The 20,056-nt window shown below is 36.0% G+C and overlaps 1 protein-coding gene across 1 annotated transcript; it reads left to right on the top strand.

The window, feature by feature from the left end:
* The first annotated feature begins 8 nt into the window (after positions 1–8).
* Positions 9–19,717, top strand: ephx4 (epoxide hydrolase 4). Its single transcript, XM_002933805.4, has 7 exons — positions 9–244; positions 3,517–3,602; positions 5,875–6,032; positions 10,325–10,453; positions 15,057–15,160; positions 16,657–16,805; positions 17,456–19,717. The coding sequence occupies exons 1-7, from the start codon at positions 20–22 to the stop codon at positions 17,688–17,690; spliced, it is 1,086 nt and encodes a 361-aa protein (XP_002933851.2). The 5' UTR covers positions 9–19; the 3' UTR covers positions 17,691–19,717.
* The last annotated feature ends 339 nt before the right edge of the window (positions 19,718–20,056 follow it).

The following is a 20,056-nucleotide window of genomic DNA, read 5'->3' as shown; positions in this document are numbered from 1 at the left end:
AAGCTGTAGCTCCTGCTGGATGCTTGGGCACAGCATGCTCGCTCTGCCTGGATGCCTGCGCGCTGCGGCGTTCTGGGTGTTTGTGTACTCCTACAGCCTGCTCTGCACCTGCAGTGCCCTCCTCAAACTTCTCTGCAGCATCCTAATGAGGCCACAGATAACGTTCCAGAGGATTAGCCGGGAGGTCACACCAAGCTGCCTGAATGATCCTTTCCTTGGCACACACTGCTATGTGCGGAACAAGGTAGTGCATTTATAGATATTTTACAATATTTTCAGTAACTTAAATGTCAGTTGCAGATGAAAGTTATCTTTTGCATCTCTTATGTAATCCCACCTCTGTGAAGGTCTGTGTAGGGCCACAGAGTTCCTAGTTGCACCTTTTGTAGTTGGAGCACATGCAGGATTGTACATTTTATGTACACAGATGTACAGTGGGGATTATATTGTTTTGATCAAGAATTCCTTGCCCTGCTGTAAGTTAAGTGCTGATGCATCTAGTCTTTTGCTCCCAGAGGAATCGCCTCTATAGAGATGTCTGACAGAGGCAGGGTTAAGAATTCCTGCCAACCATTTGCCTACAGATATTGTGGGATGTGTAAGCATGGCAGAGAATATTCGTCAGTAATTTCCTCATTAGTTTCTGCCTGACAAGATGTTATTGTTGGATTAGGTACCCCTGGACAGCAGGCAGTACTGAAACACATAACTGCCCATAAAAACAATAGAATTCAGGTTGTCACAGCAAAATACCAAAAAAGGCTTTTAAGTTCTGGAAGTCCCTCATTATCTGTGTGTTCTGTTCTTCACCTGACTCCCATGTAACAGCACATTTTATTGTATCAGGAATATAGCTGGGATTTCTGATGTCAGTTATATGTGCTGGATAATATGCAGTTTTCAGGGTCCTCACAGCAGACACCTAAAAAATCACATATGCTCTCTCATTCCAAATAGATCAGTGTTTGTTTTTATCAAGAAGGTCCCTAAATTAAATGGCAACCTGCAGTGTGTGATTTTTGCATTGCAGTAATTCTGAATTGCTTTTTCTTCCCACAAAGTAAAGTGTAATTTTTGCACTTCATATGAGAAAGGTGCTGGAAAGAAATGTGTTATTCTTTAAAAGATTTGTAGGTAGCCCTTCAGCAGTAAGGAGGATCCTTATCTTTCCATGTGCTCATCAATCTGCTCATTTGAGCAAATAATATTTCTACATTGCTGCCTTGCTTTTCCTCTGATTTGTGCTTTTACATCTCAGAGCACGTAGCAGTTTTGCAGGTCACCTTCTTTCCCTGTCTGTTCATTGCCACGTTAGTGGAATAACAATTTGATCTGCCAAGTTGACTGTAAACATGCAGCGTGCCTTCTCATTCGGGCAATTACTGCGCCTTAGTAGTAATTAGCTGTTCAATTGTCATCACAATTGGAATCTGGCAGGGGAAAGCTCATAAACGTATTAGGCACTTGACCATCTCATTAGCAGTCATAATATGGCTTTTGTTCCCCAGTGACATTCATGAAATTCCTCTCCTTCCTCAAGGTTAGACGTTACAAGACCACTCCTTCAGCCCAAACAAGGCTAATTAATACAGTAGTGAAATTGCCTAGGCGATCTATTAATATTTAATGGGAACATAGTGTTTCTTTAGCCAATAACAATGTACATAACACACTGCAATTGGCATCCAGATCTGGCCCTGAGGATATAAGTACAGGCTGGGCAGCAGACCAGATTATTAGAAATCATATTGTGGATTCATTCTGTGTTTCTAGGAAGAAGCAGTTGGCTCTTCATATTGCAGGCACCATACCAGTGTTGTTTATTAAAGGACCCGATCATGTAACACTGCTGGAAAGATAATTTAGCATATATTCTGTGGAGCGTCAATTCTTAAAATTTCACATTTCTAAAAATGTGTTTTTTCCTTTTTTAAAACATTTAGAGGTTCCATAATAACAGAGGTTATAATTTTAGTACGTCATGCACTATTTTTCTTCACTTTGGTGCCTGACATCTCCTGGGCCTTTGCTTTTAGGGATGTTGGGGGATGTTTAGGGACATGCTGCTGTAGAATTCTGATATGTATTTGAAACATTCTGATGGACTGTAATGGTACTGAGTATGGATGCTAATGTGCCCTGGATTTGTCTGGGGAACTCAGCACGGGGCAAGGTCTTACTAGTAAATCAAATAATGATTATCGAAATTCTGAGGCAGCCACAAAAATCCAGTTCCCACAGATCTTCGTGCAGAAGCTGTAAGCACTACAATAACTTATAATAGGCACTGTACTGCTGGGTCAGATTTTCTACTTTGCAGTACATGCTATTCATTCTTATTAGACTGTGTGTATGTATATATATATATATTTGTTTTGATTAGTTGGGAGACTATGATCAAGATGTCACCCACCACCAGATAAGGTCTCCCACAATCTAGAGCAGGTCCACTTCCTGCACCACCTACCCGAGACACCAGACTCCAAGTGATGTTCTCTGACATGCATAGCCAGACTCTGTAGCCTTTTCAACAATCTGAGACAGTCAACGTGCTAAAAACCATTTTTGTGTGATATTCTTTTGCAAGTAAAATGTAATAGCATGGGAAATCCCTTAAGGCTAATGTCCCACGGATTGAGTTAGTCGCCCATGATAAATCTCTGCTACCACAGGTGACTAACCACTCTGAGATGCCTTTCCACAAAACAATCACTGAGACTGCAAGGCACAGTATTAAATACGGTATCAGTTAAGGTAAGGATATGGGGCAGAGTTATTGTTTAGTGAGATTTTGATATTGGCTCGGTTTCCCACAAATATTTGTGAAACACGAGCAGTAAGAAATATGCTTAATACATGCCCTAACAAGGGCATGATAGGAAAGTGATTATACAGTTTTTTGACACATAAAAGAGCTGAAAAATCTAAACAAATAATTAGTAAATTCGCGTCATGTCAAAAACTATTATATCTAAGAGATCTATACTGTATTTTGCTTAATGTAAGAAAATGTCATTCAAAGCAGTTTTCCAATATACATTAATTACACACTCTAAGTGTTTTTAAAGGTAAACATAATTGCCATTAAACACAGAATCTGGCTGGCTGTTTACATTTATTGCTCTCTTGGCTCCGATTCCTAAAACACTGTTGCAAGCCATTTAAGTAACAGACTTCTGTTATATTGTTGAGCTGCAATGGCATTTACATGTAACGTTAAAACTATTTGAAATGCTTTATTCATGTATGATGGAAAGATGCTTAGAACTACATCTCTTTCACTATGTAGTAACTTGAGAGGTGCCAGTAAGACCCCTCCAACATTGGCAATCCAATTACCAAGGTCACAATGAAATTACTATGCCTTACACTTTACACTCAAGGCAATTACTATGCCTTACACTTAACCTTTAATGTCAAAAAAAAAAAAAAAGACCTTCCCCTGTTCCACCATGATAAATACGCCATCTCCATCTTTGGTCTTTAACAGCAAGTATTTTCTTTTACAATCCTCAGGATTCTGGATTACGATTCCACTATGTTGCTGCTGGAGAAAGAGGAAAACCACTGATGCTGCTGTTACATGGGTTTCCAGAGTTCTGGTAAAATATAGTATTTATACTACAAATGTTACAATATTGTTTACTGTCCTCTCTGCAGCTATGAAAGTACTGATCAGAATGTAAATCCCCTCTGTATGTGTAGGTTGGACTGATTTTTAGTGTAGAACAGATGTTTCCATAGTGTGGAGCTGGGGGTCCAGTGGCATAACAATACCTGCTATTGTGGAGGGTCCAGATGTGAAGGGGACATGGGAAAAAAAGAGTACAAATTGAATTATTGTAAAAGTATGGGCTCTGTTATCCAGAAACCGATTATCCTGAAAGTTCCAAATTACATGAAGACCATCTCTCATACACTTCATTTTAATCAAGTAATCCAAAATTTTAAAATGGTTTCCCTTTTTTCTGTAATAAAATACCTTGTACTTGATCCCAACTAAGATATAATAAATCTTTATTTGAGGCTAAACAATCCTATTTGGTTTAATAATGCTTAAATATTTTTTAACAGGCTTATGGTATAGAGATCCAAATTACAGAAACATAACAGGTCCCATATCTGTAATACCAGTTCCCTCTGGCCATGCATTATAGGAGAATGGTAGATACATCAATATTTTCTTTTAACCTGTAACTGGTGTAAACAAATATTACCTGTTCTAATGTAACAATGCCTATTTCATTGTTAAAACATATGCTATAAATTATTTCACACAACTTACCTAAATGTTCACCGTGCTAATGGCCTAATTTTTTGCTAATTAAGTGACAATGGGACCACTAATATGAAGGCAGCACTTGATTCCTTCAATACAATGACCCATTGGTAATTCTTAGCTAATAACAAAACTGGCACTAACTCACTGTAGCAGTCTCCTTTCCTTAGAATAGTAGGTGGAGTGCTTTCATACCTGCTTACAGTGCTGACCTCTTGACAGACAGAAAGGTTTTTCTAAACAAAACCCCACACAGTAGGCAGTAAAGAAGGCCTCGTCTCTACTTCAGTTCAGGTGAGCAGAACTGAAAAGGGTGCTACATATACTGTACTAAATCTAGCAGTAAAACTTATAGAATAAACCAAGTGCTGAAATTATTTTACTATTTGCATATTCTGAAGAGAAACTATCATGAGAAACCATACAAATTGCATCTCATGGAGAGTAAATTCCTTCAATCTGTTTCTCTTCATGTAGGAGTCAGTCAGATCACGATTGCTAGGTCGATACATTGGTGATCCCTGAGTTTCCTTGAATCAAAAGGACCTTAAAAGGCTTTGAGCAATCATAAATCTGCCCCTTAGTAATTATACCTGATGAAGATTCAGTACAAGCATTATTAGCATCTAGTACCATAATAATAATATTATATAAGTGCCTTTAAAATTACTCTGAGGCTGAAAGGGAAACATCTATCAGAGGAGAAAGATTTGTGTTCTGCAACACTTGAGAGATCTGAAATAAAATGTCTGAAATAAAATGGAACTATATGTCCAGTTACATCATTATTTTCCCATCACCATTTATAACATCATCTCTGTAGGAGATATTATCATCATCATGTTATCTTATATTGTCTCTTGGTATACTATCTTGGTTTTCAAGTAGCTTGTTTTTAGATGTATACATGTATCAGTCAGTTCTTTCAGTCTTCCTTGTTTAGCTTTTTTGTTCAGTGTACTGACTGTTTCACCATTCACTTCACTTTTAATATTGATGTTTCATTATTTCAATTTTTATTTAAAATGGGGTTTTTTTCCCAACATCAAATCCCTTATGTATTTTTGTATTCCAATAGGGTATGAAGTGGGGATTTTATGTTCTGGTTTTGTATAGACATTAGTATTCTAAGAAAATGTGCTACTATTCTTAATTTTGGATGTTTAAATAGTTTTAGTTGATTACATTTTTTTCAAGTTTGCCATCTAAGCTGATATCTAGTTGTAAGGGCTCTATTACAGCACCTTCTAGGCATATACTGGATATGCACATTGTGGCTTGTATTGCTTTATCTTAGGTCAAGATAGCAGTGTTTCTTTTCACATTAGAGACCCACTAGCCAAGGGATTATCCTTCATAAACAGAACACCCACAAAAAATACAGTACACAATAAACCTCCTAGTGCAGCAGCCTCACTTTTTTAAGGAAAAGCTGAAAAAAAAAAACCCCAAACAAATCTTGGTATAATACACTTGTCAGCCTCATCAGCTGTATGGTTTGGAGATGCAGTAGTAACAAGTTTTGTGAGCATTTCTACACATAAGTAGTAAAATGTGGGGGCAGTCCTGACCTCTGTCTGTTCAATCCTTTGTAGGTATTCCTGGCGTCACCAGTTACGGGAATTTAAGAGCGAGTATCGGGTTGTGGCACTTGATTTAAGAGGATATGGAGAAACAGATGCACCTACTAATATAGATAGCTACAAGCTAGACTGTATCATAGTGGATGTAAAGGAGATTGTGGACTCATTAGGTAACTATGGAAATACTACTTATAATTGCTGTACAAGATTTAATAGGAGTACAAGCATTTCACATGAGGTACCCACAACAATATAAGAGTTGCCAGTTACTTGCCAAGTTGACATGTAGCTGCCTCAAACCATAAAACTGTGTTCAAAGCCATAATTCACTTATGCATAGGCGGAGGGTGACTTTTTTGTTTGGGGAGGCTAAAGATGGGCCATATATAGACTGACCTAAAGCTAATGTGAGACTTACTGGATTCGCTGCTGGTGTAAAAAATTAACCTCCCAACTACCTCTTGCCGTTCCCACTGACTCCCAGGGATTCTGTACAAAAGTGCGGGTGGGGGTGCTTTTTTTTTTTTACCCTAAAATGCTTAGGATATAAAAGTATTCATACGTGCACTTCTGTGAGAGGGTCTGCAAACATTTGTGTTTGTGATCAGTTAGCTTAAAGGGGTAGTTCACCTTTAAATTCACTTTTAATATAATGTAGACTGATATTCTGAGACAATTTACAATTGGTCTTTTATTTTTAGTGGTTTTTCAGTTATTTAGCTTTTTGTTCAGCAGCTCTCCATTTCATAATTTAGCAGCTATCTGGTTGCTAGGGTCTTATTTACCCTAGCAACCAGGTAGTGGTTTAAACAAGAGACTGGAATATGAATAGTTAAGGGGCCTGCATTGAAAAATAAGTAATAAAAAAATATAATAATAATAAAATTGTAGCCTCACAGAACAATGATTTTTGGCCCCCATTTGAAATCTGGAAAAAGGCAGAAGAGAAAGGCAAATTATTCAAAAAAATTAATTAGGAAGACCAATTGCAAAGTTGCTAGGAATAGGCCATTTTATAACAAACTAAAAGTTAACTTAAAAGTGAACCACCCCTTTAGATGTGTTTATGAAAGAAAGGCAGTGGGTACTGACACCCCAGGCACATTATATACAGTGAGACGCAGTCTGTATTTACAAAACCAGCACATTATATGCAGTGAGAAGCAGTGGTTACTGATGGCAGATATTCGGGCACTGGCACTATAACACGGGCACGGATACACAACATTGGCCCCACTGTAACTAACTAGAAATGAACAAAACTGATAAAAATAAATAAATAGTAAGCGCAAAAAACAACAACAACAAATATATAAAAGCACAATGAGCTTTTTCAGGGGGAAAGAGTTAATTTACCATCCAGGTGATAGATTATAAACTATTATAGATGTCAGGTCAGGCAGAAAACAATGTCAGCTAGTGATTCAGCCTTTAGAACTGTATAGCACCTGTGGAAGTGGGATGAAATCTGCAGCAAAAGTTCAGAGTTGGTTCTCAGGTAAAGTTTACAGTCTGCAGATTCATCTTTTCAGTCTTCATTTCTGCACTGCCTTCAGTTTGTAATATCTCCCAAGCCCTGTCTGCATCTGTGCTTTGGTTGGTCAATTTTACTGTCTGTCAAGAAAGCTGTGCTCTGATTGGAGAATCCACAAGAAGAAATATCCAATCAGAGCACAGCAGAACGGGCTTGCAGGAACAGAAGATTTCCAGCACAGTGCAGAAACGGAGTGAGGTTTTTTTTTTTTTGTTATGTTTTTAATGTGCCAAGCAGGTTTGGGGAGGCTTAGCCTCCCCTAGCCTTATTGAAAATCCGCCTATGCACTTATAGCAGAACACCCCCATAGCAGTTAGTGGGTGAATGCAGAGAGTTTTAGAGACATAGCGGGCTCCAATCTGTATATTGTTAATGAATACAATGCTAAAACATTTATCAGAAATACAATTTGCGTCAGCTCAATATTTGGCTAAGGACCTTTAGGCAATTTGTTCCTTGATTATTGTATCTTGTGCATTAAAACTGAATTACTTTTCCGTTCAAATATTTTCAATCAAATACCAGATAACATGCCTTCTTCCCTCTCTATTGATTAAGTGCTTGCTCACCGAGGTCATATTGCTCATAAACAATGGGTCATTAATTTTGAGCGTTTGTGTTCCTGTGACCTTGAACTATATCTCTAGCATTAGGCAAGCATTTTAAGACTGAGTTTTCTGTCTATTGGCTTTTTTCAGTAATACTGTAACTACCAGTATTTTGAAAATCATTGGTGTGTCAACCCCAGGACCTGATTTCCTGGATTTGACCCTATATTATTTATTTTTTAAACCCTAATTTTCAGCATTATTAGATCCATATCTCTTCTTCTTAACTTACAATGGCATTGGGTTGCTGTCCATATTATCCTATCCAAAGGCAAAGCAATCTGGCTTCAGAAATGGTCATCCTGAAATCAGGTTTTGATGACAACAATGGTTTTCCAAACAAATGTCAGTATACCTTTGCCAAAATGTTTTACTGATACCTTTTTCAGTGATTTGTGCAAAATGACCAATTATGTTAATGTGCTATACAAAAAGAAACATTTTTGTTAGTATGCTGCACATGGTGTTCACATGAGGGGTGATAACAGATCTTTTAATCTTGAAGCTCAGCCTAAATATTGCTCCCACTTATATGGTTTCTACAGAATAACATGATATTCTAAAGTACAGTGCATGCAGCAAAGATACAGCACAGCAAAGATACAGATGCTTAAAGGAGCAGTTCAGTGTAAAAATGAAACTGGGTATAATAGATAGACTGCACAAAATAACAAATGTTTTCAATATAGTTAGGCAAAAATGTAATCAATAAAGGCTGGAGTGGGCAGATGTCTAACATAATAGCCAGAACTCTACTTCCTGCTTTCAGCTCTCTAACCTCTTAGTTAGTCAGTGACTTTAGGGGGGGCCACATGGGACATAACTATTCAGTTAGTTTGTGAGCAGGCAGGTCTCCCTCTCAAGTCACTGATTGGTTACTGACTGCTAACTGCTGTAAAGGAGTAAGTAGTTTTATTCCATTATATTAGACATGTGCTCACTCCAGCCTTTATAGATTACATTTTTGCCTAACTAACTATATTGAAAACATTTTTTATTTTGCTCAGTCTATCTATTTTGCCCAGTTTGATGTTTACACTGAACTGCTCTTTTAAGAGCTGTCCTCTTTAAAACTGCCCAATTGATTTTGAGTATAATTATGTTGCACCATAAATGCATATACAGCTATTAGCATCTAATAATAAATTTATCAATACAATTATTATAGAATTGAAAAATATTTCATATGTTTATTTACATGCTTTCTTCAAGGTGTCACACACACTACAGTCTTCAATGTAATTCTATTCAGTCAGACCAAGCCAGTCTGACCTAGTGGTCCATGAATATTTCTATGGCTAACTGTTAGTATGGCCTGTTGTAAAAGGGTTTTTCACCTTTATATACATTTTTAGTATAATATAGAGAATACTATTCTTAGGCAATTTGCAATTGGTCTTCGTTTTTTATTATATGCGTTTTTTGAATTATTTAGCTTTTTGTGCAGCAGCTCTCCAGCTTAAAATTTCAGCAGCCATCTGGTTGCTAGGGTCCAATTTAACCTAGTAACCAACGGCAGTGGTTTGAAAGAGAGACTGTAATATGAAATAAAGGAGGGTCTGAATAGAAAGATAAATGATAAAAAGTAATAAAAGCAAAAAAATTGTAGCCACACAGAACAATAGTTTTTTTGGCTGCCCCCATTTGAAAGCTGGAAAGAGTCAGAATAGAAAGGCAAATAATTAAAAAACTATAAAAATTAAAAAAATGAAGATCAGCTAAAAAATTGCTAGGAATAGGCCATTCTATACCATACTGAAAGATAACCTGAAGGGGAACCACCCCTTTATTGTCAGGTTTCAGGTGACTCCACAAACTTAAAACCACTGACGTTTGAATCTTTTCTCTAATTATTGTTAGAAGTGATCTATATGCCCACATCCCTTTTATAGCACATATTGTATAAAATTTGTTTTATATATATATATATATTTTTTATATTGCAAAAAAGACCAGCAACACCGGATCTATTGTGAATAGTAGATTATATTAAAAAATGCATGAACAGCCAACGTTACGTTATTATATATATATATACAAAGGAAAAAGATGCCGCACTCACAGGTCTTAATGCAAAAATACAGAAAAATTTATTTACAGCCTTTCTCAAAAAGTACATTCTATATATATATATATATATATATATATATATATATATATATATATATATATATATACCATGAAATAATAATAATAATAATATAATATATATATATATATATATATATATATATTTATATATATATTTATTTATTTACGGTATTCTGTGGTTAATTTCAATATTGAAATATAATTGCATTTATTTTAACTGTTTATACAGGTTACACTAAATGTGTCCTTATTGGTCATGACTGGGGTGGGATGATTGCTTGGCTAACTGCTATTTGTTATCCAGAGATGGTTACCAAGCTGATTGTTCTGAGCTTTCCACATCCCACCGTGTTTACAGGTGAGTTGGAAAATCGTTTTTTCTCTGAAATATCCTCTAGGAAGCTGGCTCTGTTTTGTATATAAAATGCTGCATGACATATTACTTGCATGCTGCCAAAATATAACTGGAATTGTTTAGATCATTTAAATGTGATTGAGACCATGTATTCCTAAAGCCTAGGAAATAGGACATGAGATATACTGTAGTAAGAACAATACATTTCAATTGATATCAGAATGTCAAGGGGCAGCAGATGAATGTGGACGAGTCTCACTGCGACCTTTGTTGAGAGAGCTTAAATAATAATAGTTTTTAGGCAAAGGAGCAGATACCAGAAATGCCACATTGTCAAGGTAGGATACAAGATCAACACTGTCCCTACCCAGTGGGGCTGGGGTCATAGATATCACACTGACTTCCACTAATAGGATAAAAGTTGCCAAGAGAACAGGAGTATGAGGAAGAGAGCTACGAAATTCCACAAAAACAGAGATGAAGATTTTCCAGAGAAACATTTACTAAAGGAGCAGTTGGATGGGTAAAACTTGAACCAAGAGAGAGGGGTGTAGAATTAAAACGTGTCATCAGCAGTGCAAGAGCCACTCTTAGATCCAAAGGAGATCTACATTGGCATACAATGATACATAACTTATTTTCCTGTTTATTCAATGTGTCTCTTGTCCAACCCATCAGTCTCTATGGATAGACTTTTATTATGCCATTCTTATTCTGATACCTATTAGAACTAATAGAGTAGACAAGATGAAGGGTAATTTGTCTTACTATATTCTGCCAGAGCACAGACATTGTTAGATAAGCACATTTTTCCAACATAATGGAGATAAATGCTTTCCATGCATTTAAAGCTCCACAGAATCAATCCCATCAGAAATGATAAAATCCCCTTATGTAAACAAGGCATAGGGCAGTGAGATAATAGTGAACAGAGAATGGATCAATATTAACCTACTGTGATATCCTAATTCCTGTTTTCATTGCATATGTTTTCTTTCTGTTTTTTTTCATGACCTTCCTGATAGATAAAATCTAATATATACATATATGTGCAAAACAGCTGATTCAAACTTATTAAACTGATTGCCAAACCCACCTAAGCCCTTATTTGCACAAGCAGTTTGGTTGGATAGATTTGATTGCATATGTGTGAGGTACGACAGGGGTAAAAAATATACTCTTTAAGTGGATTCCAAAGTATACAGCATACAAAAAAAATACAGGTTTTTTTGTATTATTTTTCTAATCTAGTAGATAAAATAACATTGAGTTTAGGTGGTTGTGTTTTATCATCTGATTCTTACCCACAAAAGTAAAAGCTGACCACTGACTCATTCATAAAGAAATGTAAAATATGTTCTTGCAGCATATGCACACTACCACCTGCTGTTAATGTTATGTATGAACGCCAGATTAAGTAACTACACAATTTTGTCAACTAACTGTAATTAAAAAAACTCTGAAATACTCTGAAATCACCCTTAACAGTATAATAAAGGTCCAGTTACACCAAAAATTAGTTATTAACTTACCTTGAATATTTATTTATGTCCTGTACATGTTAACCTTTTTTTTCTTTGTAGCAGGTTTACCAGTTTTAATCATAGTGGGCTTTTCAATCAGTGCTGCTGTGTTCAGCTCCACCTGGTCTTTTGTATGCAGTGGGGTCTTACATAATGCCTACTCATGGCCTGCCCCCCAATAGCCCAACTGGTAATGGCAGAGCAATTTTTAAATGAAAGACATGCTTTCTAGAAATGTTTAAAGTTCCACATTTGTAAGACTACATGAACACAATGTGTAACAGCATTTTGTCCATTTGTGTTATATTTAAACAATGATTTACTTAACAATTTTATATCTTATTTTCCTTAGTAGAATATGGTACTCCCCTGCCTGAGTAATGGCTAGTACGACATGCTCAGATTTTTAGCCTGAGGATAAAAGCAGGCCGAGAATCTGCCCCTCTGCTTTAAAAATCTACAAGTTGTGCCTACACCTGGAAGCAAAAGCTTCGGCCTGGGTGCAGGCACACACAACATATTTCAGCCAGAAACTGCACTAGTCAGGTTGCTTATGGGCTAAGTTACAAATTTTCAATTTTGTTTTTCTAAATCAAATAAACTCGCATATCAAATGCTTATTTATTAATGTGGTAGACTTAAAAAATAATTGAAACACTCCAATTTTCAAGTTTACAAACCCAAATAAAACTTTTGAATTGAACATATGGCTTGACTTTGCCTAAGACAACTCCCATTGGCTTCTATAGAAACTCGCAAGCTTTTAGATGTGAAGTTTTACGAGTTTTTATCGAGTTTTCGGGTTGTTTGCAATTCATAAATACCAGACATTCAAGTTTTCAAATCATAACTCAAATTCGAGTTTTTTAAGGGCAGAAAACTCTATTAGAGAAAAATAAAACAAACTCGACTGTCAATAAATTGCTCCCTAAGTTATTTTGGGGGTACCTTTTAAACCCCCTAGGTTAATGTTATATAATTTGCCAAAATCCCCTGCTGAGTAGTTATCTGATAATATAGAAACATCTAATTGTCAGATAAACAGATATATGATTTGGAGGTAACCAAATAGTAGACTAAAGCTCTGCACCTTTCAGAATTTCTAGGCACATGTTTTGACACAATGGGCTGCATTTTTATGCCGAAATCCACTTCATGTGTACAGACGTGCCAATGTGTCAGTGCACACACAAGACACGACAGACAGGAGCAGATCAGCCTCAGCTGGAGTAAAAATCATTTAGTATAATGTTAGTAGTAGTAGTTTATTCAGAGCTTATTAAGGGCTTTGGCACATGGGGAGATTAGTCGGCAAAAATGTAAATCGCCAGTGGGATGGCATACACGGCGGCACAATTTCACTGAAATCGCGCCGCCGCGTATGCCATGCCACCGGCAATGTACATTTTCGGCGGTGGGATGGCATTTCGGGGAAATTAGTCGCCCGCGAACAGGGAGATTTGTCGCGTGCAACTAATCTCCCTGTGTGCCAGAGCCCTTAATAAGCTCTGAATAAACTACTACTAGCAATGTAAATTGCTTTAGTGTGTCATTTTTCTTAAGTTGTCCAGTAGAGGTCATGGGAGACAATGATTGTATTTGACAGCAATTAATCGATTTTTGCAAATTTTGTAAAAAAAAAAAAAAACTTTGGTAATCTGAAATAGAAAAAATGATTATGAATAATGGGAGACCCTGAAACTGCTGCCAGCTGGAACCTGGCAGAAGTTTTAAGGCTCCAGTAGCACATTGCTTTTTATGGAAACAACTGACTTGCACCAAGCAAATCATATGCTAATGCTGTTATTGGCAGCTTCAGCACTGTCTCGTGTGAAGCAACTAGGCCTAGACAGGCAATCTGTGGATTGCTATAAAGTGCCACGGACAGTCACTATTTATTAGCCTGGTGGAGGGGGCTGTTTAGACCTCTGTGTACTTGAAATGCCAGGGCCTATTTTGAATTCCAGTCCAGGCTTGAAAGTAACACTAATGCGAATCTGTTACTACACCACTATTTGGGCTATTCCAGAAAAAAGGTTTCTAACTTGCACCTATATTGTTTTATCACATACAAGTTGTGTTTAACGCTTAACAGGCATTTGCAATTAGGCTGGAATTTTGAGGGAAAACACTGCACTATGGGTATGGGTTTTTAGTTAGGAGCTTGTACAGCACACAAAACAACAAGCCATTAATATTTGTATGCACTGCTTATATTTTGGGGTCTCTATTATCGACCATATGCAAATATAGTTTTTATAAGACCTGTGGCATTTATATTTATTATATTTTGTCCTTGTACCCAAGAATATATTGGACAATACTTTTAATACAAGTTCTGAATCAATTTTGGATTTGGCACTGAAACGTTTGGAGAAAAATATACATTTGCTCATCTTAAATTCTTCCGATTTATTTACTATATACTGTATAGCAAGTCACACTATTTAAAAATTAAAGTGCACAACCATCATCCAACTAACCTGAACAACAGTATGCAAAGCTGATATGTAATTACCACAAAAGATTCTAACCATTAATTTTGAAAAATGTTAGTGTGGGGACTGAATATGAAATTTAATTTAAATTTCTACATAAAACAATATCACTTTACAAAAATTACATTACAAACTTTCAGTGTAGTATTTGTTAGACAATAAAATGCAGAAATTTGTCAAGGGTCTGAATAGTTTTGCAATGTGCTGGTCAGACCACTAATCATGCCTACTATACCGACAGCTAAAAGCTGTTCAGAAAAAGACTGGCACATAAGTAGAATAAATTAATTTGAGGATTAATATATAATCTAAGCAACTAAACGTTACACATTGTTTTCAGATGTAAATAAATCAGTTTTCTTGAAACCTCTGTTTTTTGGGGGGGTTTTTTTGCTGCATTGTTTTCATTAAAAATATTGCAGCAATAAATGGCGCCCAAGTGTAGGAAAGCATGATCCAGTGCAGCCATGCACCTCAATTTCACATATTATTCTACTTGGAAATTTATATTTAACTTATATTTACAAAATCAATCATATTAGTAGTAATTGGATAAAAAATAATTAATGAGCGTTTTTGTTTCAGAATACATTCTACGACACCCTTCCCAATTGATTAAATCTGGTTACTACTTCTTTTTCCAAATGCCATGGTTTCCTGAACTCATGTACACTGTAAATGATTACAAGGTGAGCTGAAACAAATCTCATTGATTAGAGTTTCACACACACTATTCCTTACCGACTTGTCTAGTAATTCAGCCTTTAAATTCAATGTTTCCATATTCATTTTACAGCTCACTTAAGTTAAGCATAATGTGATTTGGGCATAACATGGCCATTATGACATATGACGTTTTCGTCACATTTTATTTGATTATTTCATAGTGAAATGTTTGTTATTGTGTATGGAACAACAAAACTGCATAAAGGTGCATGTGCTGTATTTGTCTCTGCTGTGCTGTTTTTCACTGATGTACTATATTATACAAGACAGGGTTATACAGTGTAAGCAGCGGAACCTCTGGGCAAGCACTAGGTTTTTTTTTAGAATCAGGGTGTCTGCCATTTAGAATTTGACATTCTTTGTACATCTTATAAGTTGAGAAATTGCAGCACCATCTACAAAGATTATACTTCTTTGGAAGAGACTGCTTGATGTTAGATTCATTTTAGTAAGTATTCTAGTATTTTTTAGTAGGTATTCTAGAATATGTTTAGACTTCATCTGTTTGTACCATTTTACTAGAAGAATTATATTAGACTCAGCAGGCACCATGGTAGAAAAAAGTAAACCCTCAGAGGTAGGCTGGGCTATAACACATTAAAACAAACATTGCAGGTATATTGTACAAAACCTGCACTTGTTGACCATAATTTATAAAGTCACAGGGCTTAGTCCAGTCCAACCCTGTTAACATTTGTCCTGTACTATTTTTTATTTTTTTTACCTGATAAATATGTCCCTTTACATGTAGTTAGGTAGAACTGTATGTTTACATCTGTTTCTGTTGTGGCAGATAAAGGCTGATAAACATAACACATTTAAAATCCAGTCTCTTCCACAGAAGTATTTTATATTTGAATGAATATGGATCTTTTTTATATATATATTAGATATATCTGAATATATTTAAAGCACATGAAGTTCCTGGCACTCATGTATAAAGGGTAGATGTGCCTGTGTGCAGCTCATCAAAAAAGAATATTAAACCAGCAGAGTAAGTATTTACATGTTACAGGTCTTATGGTGAAAAATAAAAAACTTTTATTTGGAGATTGACTTTTTAACCACAACTGAGCTCTTTTTCAATGTGAAAAAACCTCTGTTGTGGTCAAAACATCAGTCTCCAAATAAATGTTTTTTATTTTTCACCATAAGATCTGTGACATGCAAATTCCTAATCTACTGGTTTTTTGTTCTGAATATATTTAGATATTTACTTACCTTATCTTTCCTGCAGACTGATCAAAGCCAATGGTGGATTGGTTGCTGTGGAATACCACGGGGGCAGATCTGCCCAGTGTTAGTAAATGCACCCCAAAAATGTATAAAATGTATGCAGTACTGAATCAGGATGTTTAGCCTTTAAAATATGTATTCCAACATTTGTCCATGTGCCAATGCCAATAGTGATTTTAAAAAATCTTTTTTGCTGTTTTATTTTCTTACATTTTATCCACAGGTTTTAAAAGATCTTTTTACCAGCACAGACACGGGCATTGGAAAGCATGGTTGTAGATTTACAGAAGAGGACATGGAAGCATACCTTTATATATTTTCCCAGCCTGGAGCTCTGAGTGGACCATTAAATCATTATCGGAACATCTGCAGGTAAGTAGAGTTTTAAATGTATTCTATTATGAGAAGCTATCCAGTTCTAATAAAGAACTTTTCATGGAATGAATAACATCACCTTTGTGGCCCTTACAACGGCAACCATCTCTAAATCCCAGATACTTATTACACGAAAATATGCATAAAATATTGCACAAGTTTTTAATTGTTTACAGGTAGTGGGGAGAGGCAGGTTGCAGGACAGATTATTATTATTATTATCAGCTAATATTAGTTTATTTACAATATGAAATCTGCCCTCTTTCACTGTATCTTTTCAAGAGGAGGGAGGTCTAGAAAAGATTCACAGCATTCCTTGGTTGTATAATTGCAAGAAAAAGAACATAAATATTTCCTGTATTTATGAAACAAAGGAATCAAGATCACAAGACAACGGACTTGGGAAATATGGTGACACTGCAGACTATCAAGGGGAAACTAGACAGTGGTCAGAATAAAAATTGGGGAAAATGCTAAATTATTTGCATTTTGTTACAGGTATGGTGGTTCTAAAAGAAAAGCCTTATACCAAGTTGTTTGTGCTACAGTGGTTAAATGATATAACTCTTATTTAATAATGAAACAATATAGTTTCACGTGTGATTTTTTTTTTTGTTTTAGTGTTTGTTTTGTTTTTTTCCTTAAAGCTGCTTGCCACTGAAACACCACCAGGTGACCATGCCAACCTTACTCTTGTGGGGAGAAAATGATGCCTTTGTGGAAGTGGAGATGGCTGAACTGACCAGGGTCTACGTGAAGAATTACTTTCAGCTATCTGTACTGTCATATGCTAGTCACTGGATCCAGCAGGATCAGCCTGAGCTGGTCAATACATTGATATGGACATTTTTAGAAGAAGACAGATTTGAAATAAAAGACTGACCAAACCTTATAGTCTGCTGATAATCAGTGCAAACTGTCCTGTAGGACATGACTTAATAAGAAGAAAGCAATGATCTAACAAAGGGCCATACTTAGCTTGCCTCAGTGAAGAGTTGCTGTACTGTTGGCACAGGTGACCTTTGGCTACCGTACAACTAGATCTCTCGGCAATCCTTCTCCAGATGCTGGGAGCTTATAGTTCTGCAATAGGAAGAGTGCTTAAGGGTAACTGTCCTTGCATTACAGCGTCTAATATAAAATCACTGTGTAATTAAACAAAGCAAATTTTCCGAAAAAGCTGTGTCAGTTATAAATGCCAGATTATATAGTAGTATTATACTTTGCACATTCACCTGCCTTAACATTTCTGAGTTTACACTGTACAACAAAAACATCACGATGTACTGGGTATCTTAGTTTATTTAAACTCTATTGAATACAGGGGTGTTATATTCTAACTGGGCATATAGGTACTTAAGTATATATATTTTTTTCTACTTTTTTCATTTACCACATGTAAATAAAATGCATATATTCAACTTAGTTTCCACCAGAGGTCATACAACTCTGGTAAAAACAAACAAGGGGTCATTTAACAATGCCCTGGGTTACAATTTGCACATGTATTTTTGGATGGGGTGGCAAAGAAACTTAAACCACATATCAAAAATACATTAATACAAATAAAATACATGAAACACATTGCCTTAGGCAGGAGGAACTTACCTGTGCATCCCTGGCAAGCTACTCCCTCTTGGCAGATATCACTCCACTAGTTAATTGTAGTGACCAATGTTTACAGGGTAACCCTTTTGAAATAAAAAATAACAAAAGTGGTATAAAGGTGATACCTTTATTGGCTAACTAAGGTAACCATAGCAAGCTTTCAGAACATTTTAGTTCCTTTTTCAAGCTGATTGTAATGACCAAGGAACACCTAAACTTAAATATCCAATTAAAAAGAAAAATACACACAAACTATGGGGTGACATATAGGAAAGGTTGGAAGAGACCAATCAATAAATACTAAAAACCTTTGAATCCATATCACTAAAAATACTAACATAATTTACAAATAGGTGAAGTTTCAAATGGAAAGTAATATTCACCCAATATAGCACAACTACACACGGAAATAATCTATTTTGATTTAAGCCATAACTGCTAATTGTCTCTGCTGTGATATCAAATCCAGACATACTGAATAATTCATGATTACCCCTTTTTTCTATAATTGAGTTAGAAGGGTCTCAGATTAAATGTTTGTGTTGCTTTCATCACACCTCTTCCATTACATAAGTATGCATTCCTTAACCCCCCCCCCCCCTTATTTGTTCATCTTTAGAATACCAGATCAGAAATCGTGTTTACTAAGAGGTAAAGCTAAAAAAATATGTTAGTTAAATTTACCATTTTTCCAGTGCTGAACACTGCTACAAAGTTCTGGACTCTGTACTGTGTATAAGTGACTCACCTGCAAATCATGGGACCCTTTACCCTCAGGTCTGGCAGGTTAGGGTGCCAGTTTGGCCAGAACTAGCATACAGAGCAAAAAGACACAGGTACAGCTCCTACAGGGGAAACATTTAGGGGGTTAGGGTCAGGTGCAGGTTAAGGTTTTGTGGGTTAGGGTGGGGTGTGGTTTGAGTTTTTCCTGACCCCCACATCTTTGTGCCAAGTACCTTATTTAAAATAATTGAAATAACCTATGCATAGGCACAGAAAAACGTATTGTATAGAATTTTAATGTGTGTGTTTTTGTGCCTTGTGGCTTTGCCTTATCATTAAATAGTAGTAGTAAATACCTGGAAACACTCCTGTTCACCTAAAAATTGATATTAGTAAATAGTTGTTTTTAGGCCACTCCTACTCTGAAGCGGCCGATGCATTGAAATGTGTCAGGAGGGAAAAGATGCAGAGATCCAAAGGCAAGTATGTCCTGTCTCATGATATTTGTTCCATGTATTTGTCTTTTTTGTTTGTATTTGTCTTTTTTTTTCTTTGAATAAATTGGCATTACTTCCTTCTGTGTTCTAGTATAATTTGAAGTCAATTTTTTATCTAGACTGTGCTTAGTAAGGATCTAGTTTGTTTCAGTGCAGGAGCTTGCTAATGATATACAGTGGAGGAAATAATTATTTGACCCCTCACTGATTTTGTAAGTTTGTCCAATGACAAAGAAATGAAAAGTCTCAGAACAGTATCATTTCAATGGTAGGTTTATTTTAACAGTGGCAGATAGCACATCAAAAGGAAAATCGAAAAAATAACTTTAAATAAAAGATAGCAACTGATTTGCATTTCATTGAGTGAAATAAGTTTTTGAACCCTCTAACAAAAAAAGACTTAATACTTAGTGGAAAAAC

Source organism: Xenopus tropicalis, chromosome 4 (assembly GCF_000004195.4).
Source record: "Xenopus tropicalis strain Nigerian chromosome 4, UCB_Xtro_10.0, whole genome shotgun sequence".
NCBI classification, from domain to species: domain Eukaryota; kingdom Metazoa; phylum Chordata; class Amphibia; order Anura; family Pipidae; genus Xenopus; species Xenopus tropicalis.
This window is presented reverse-complemented; position numbering and strand designations above follow the sequence as displayed.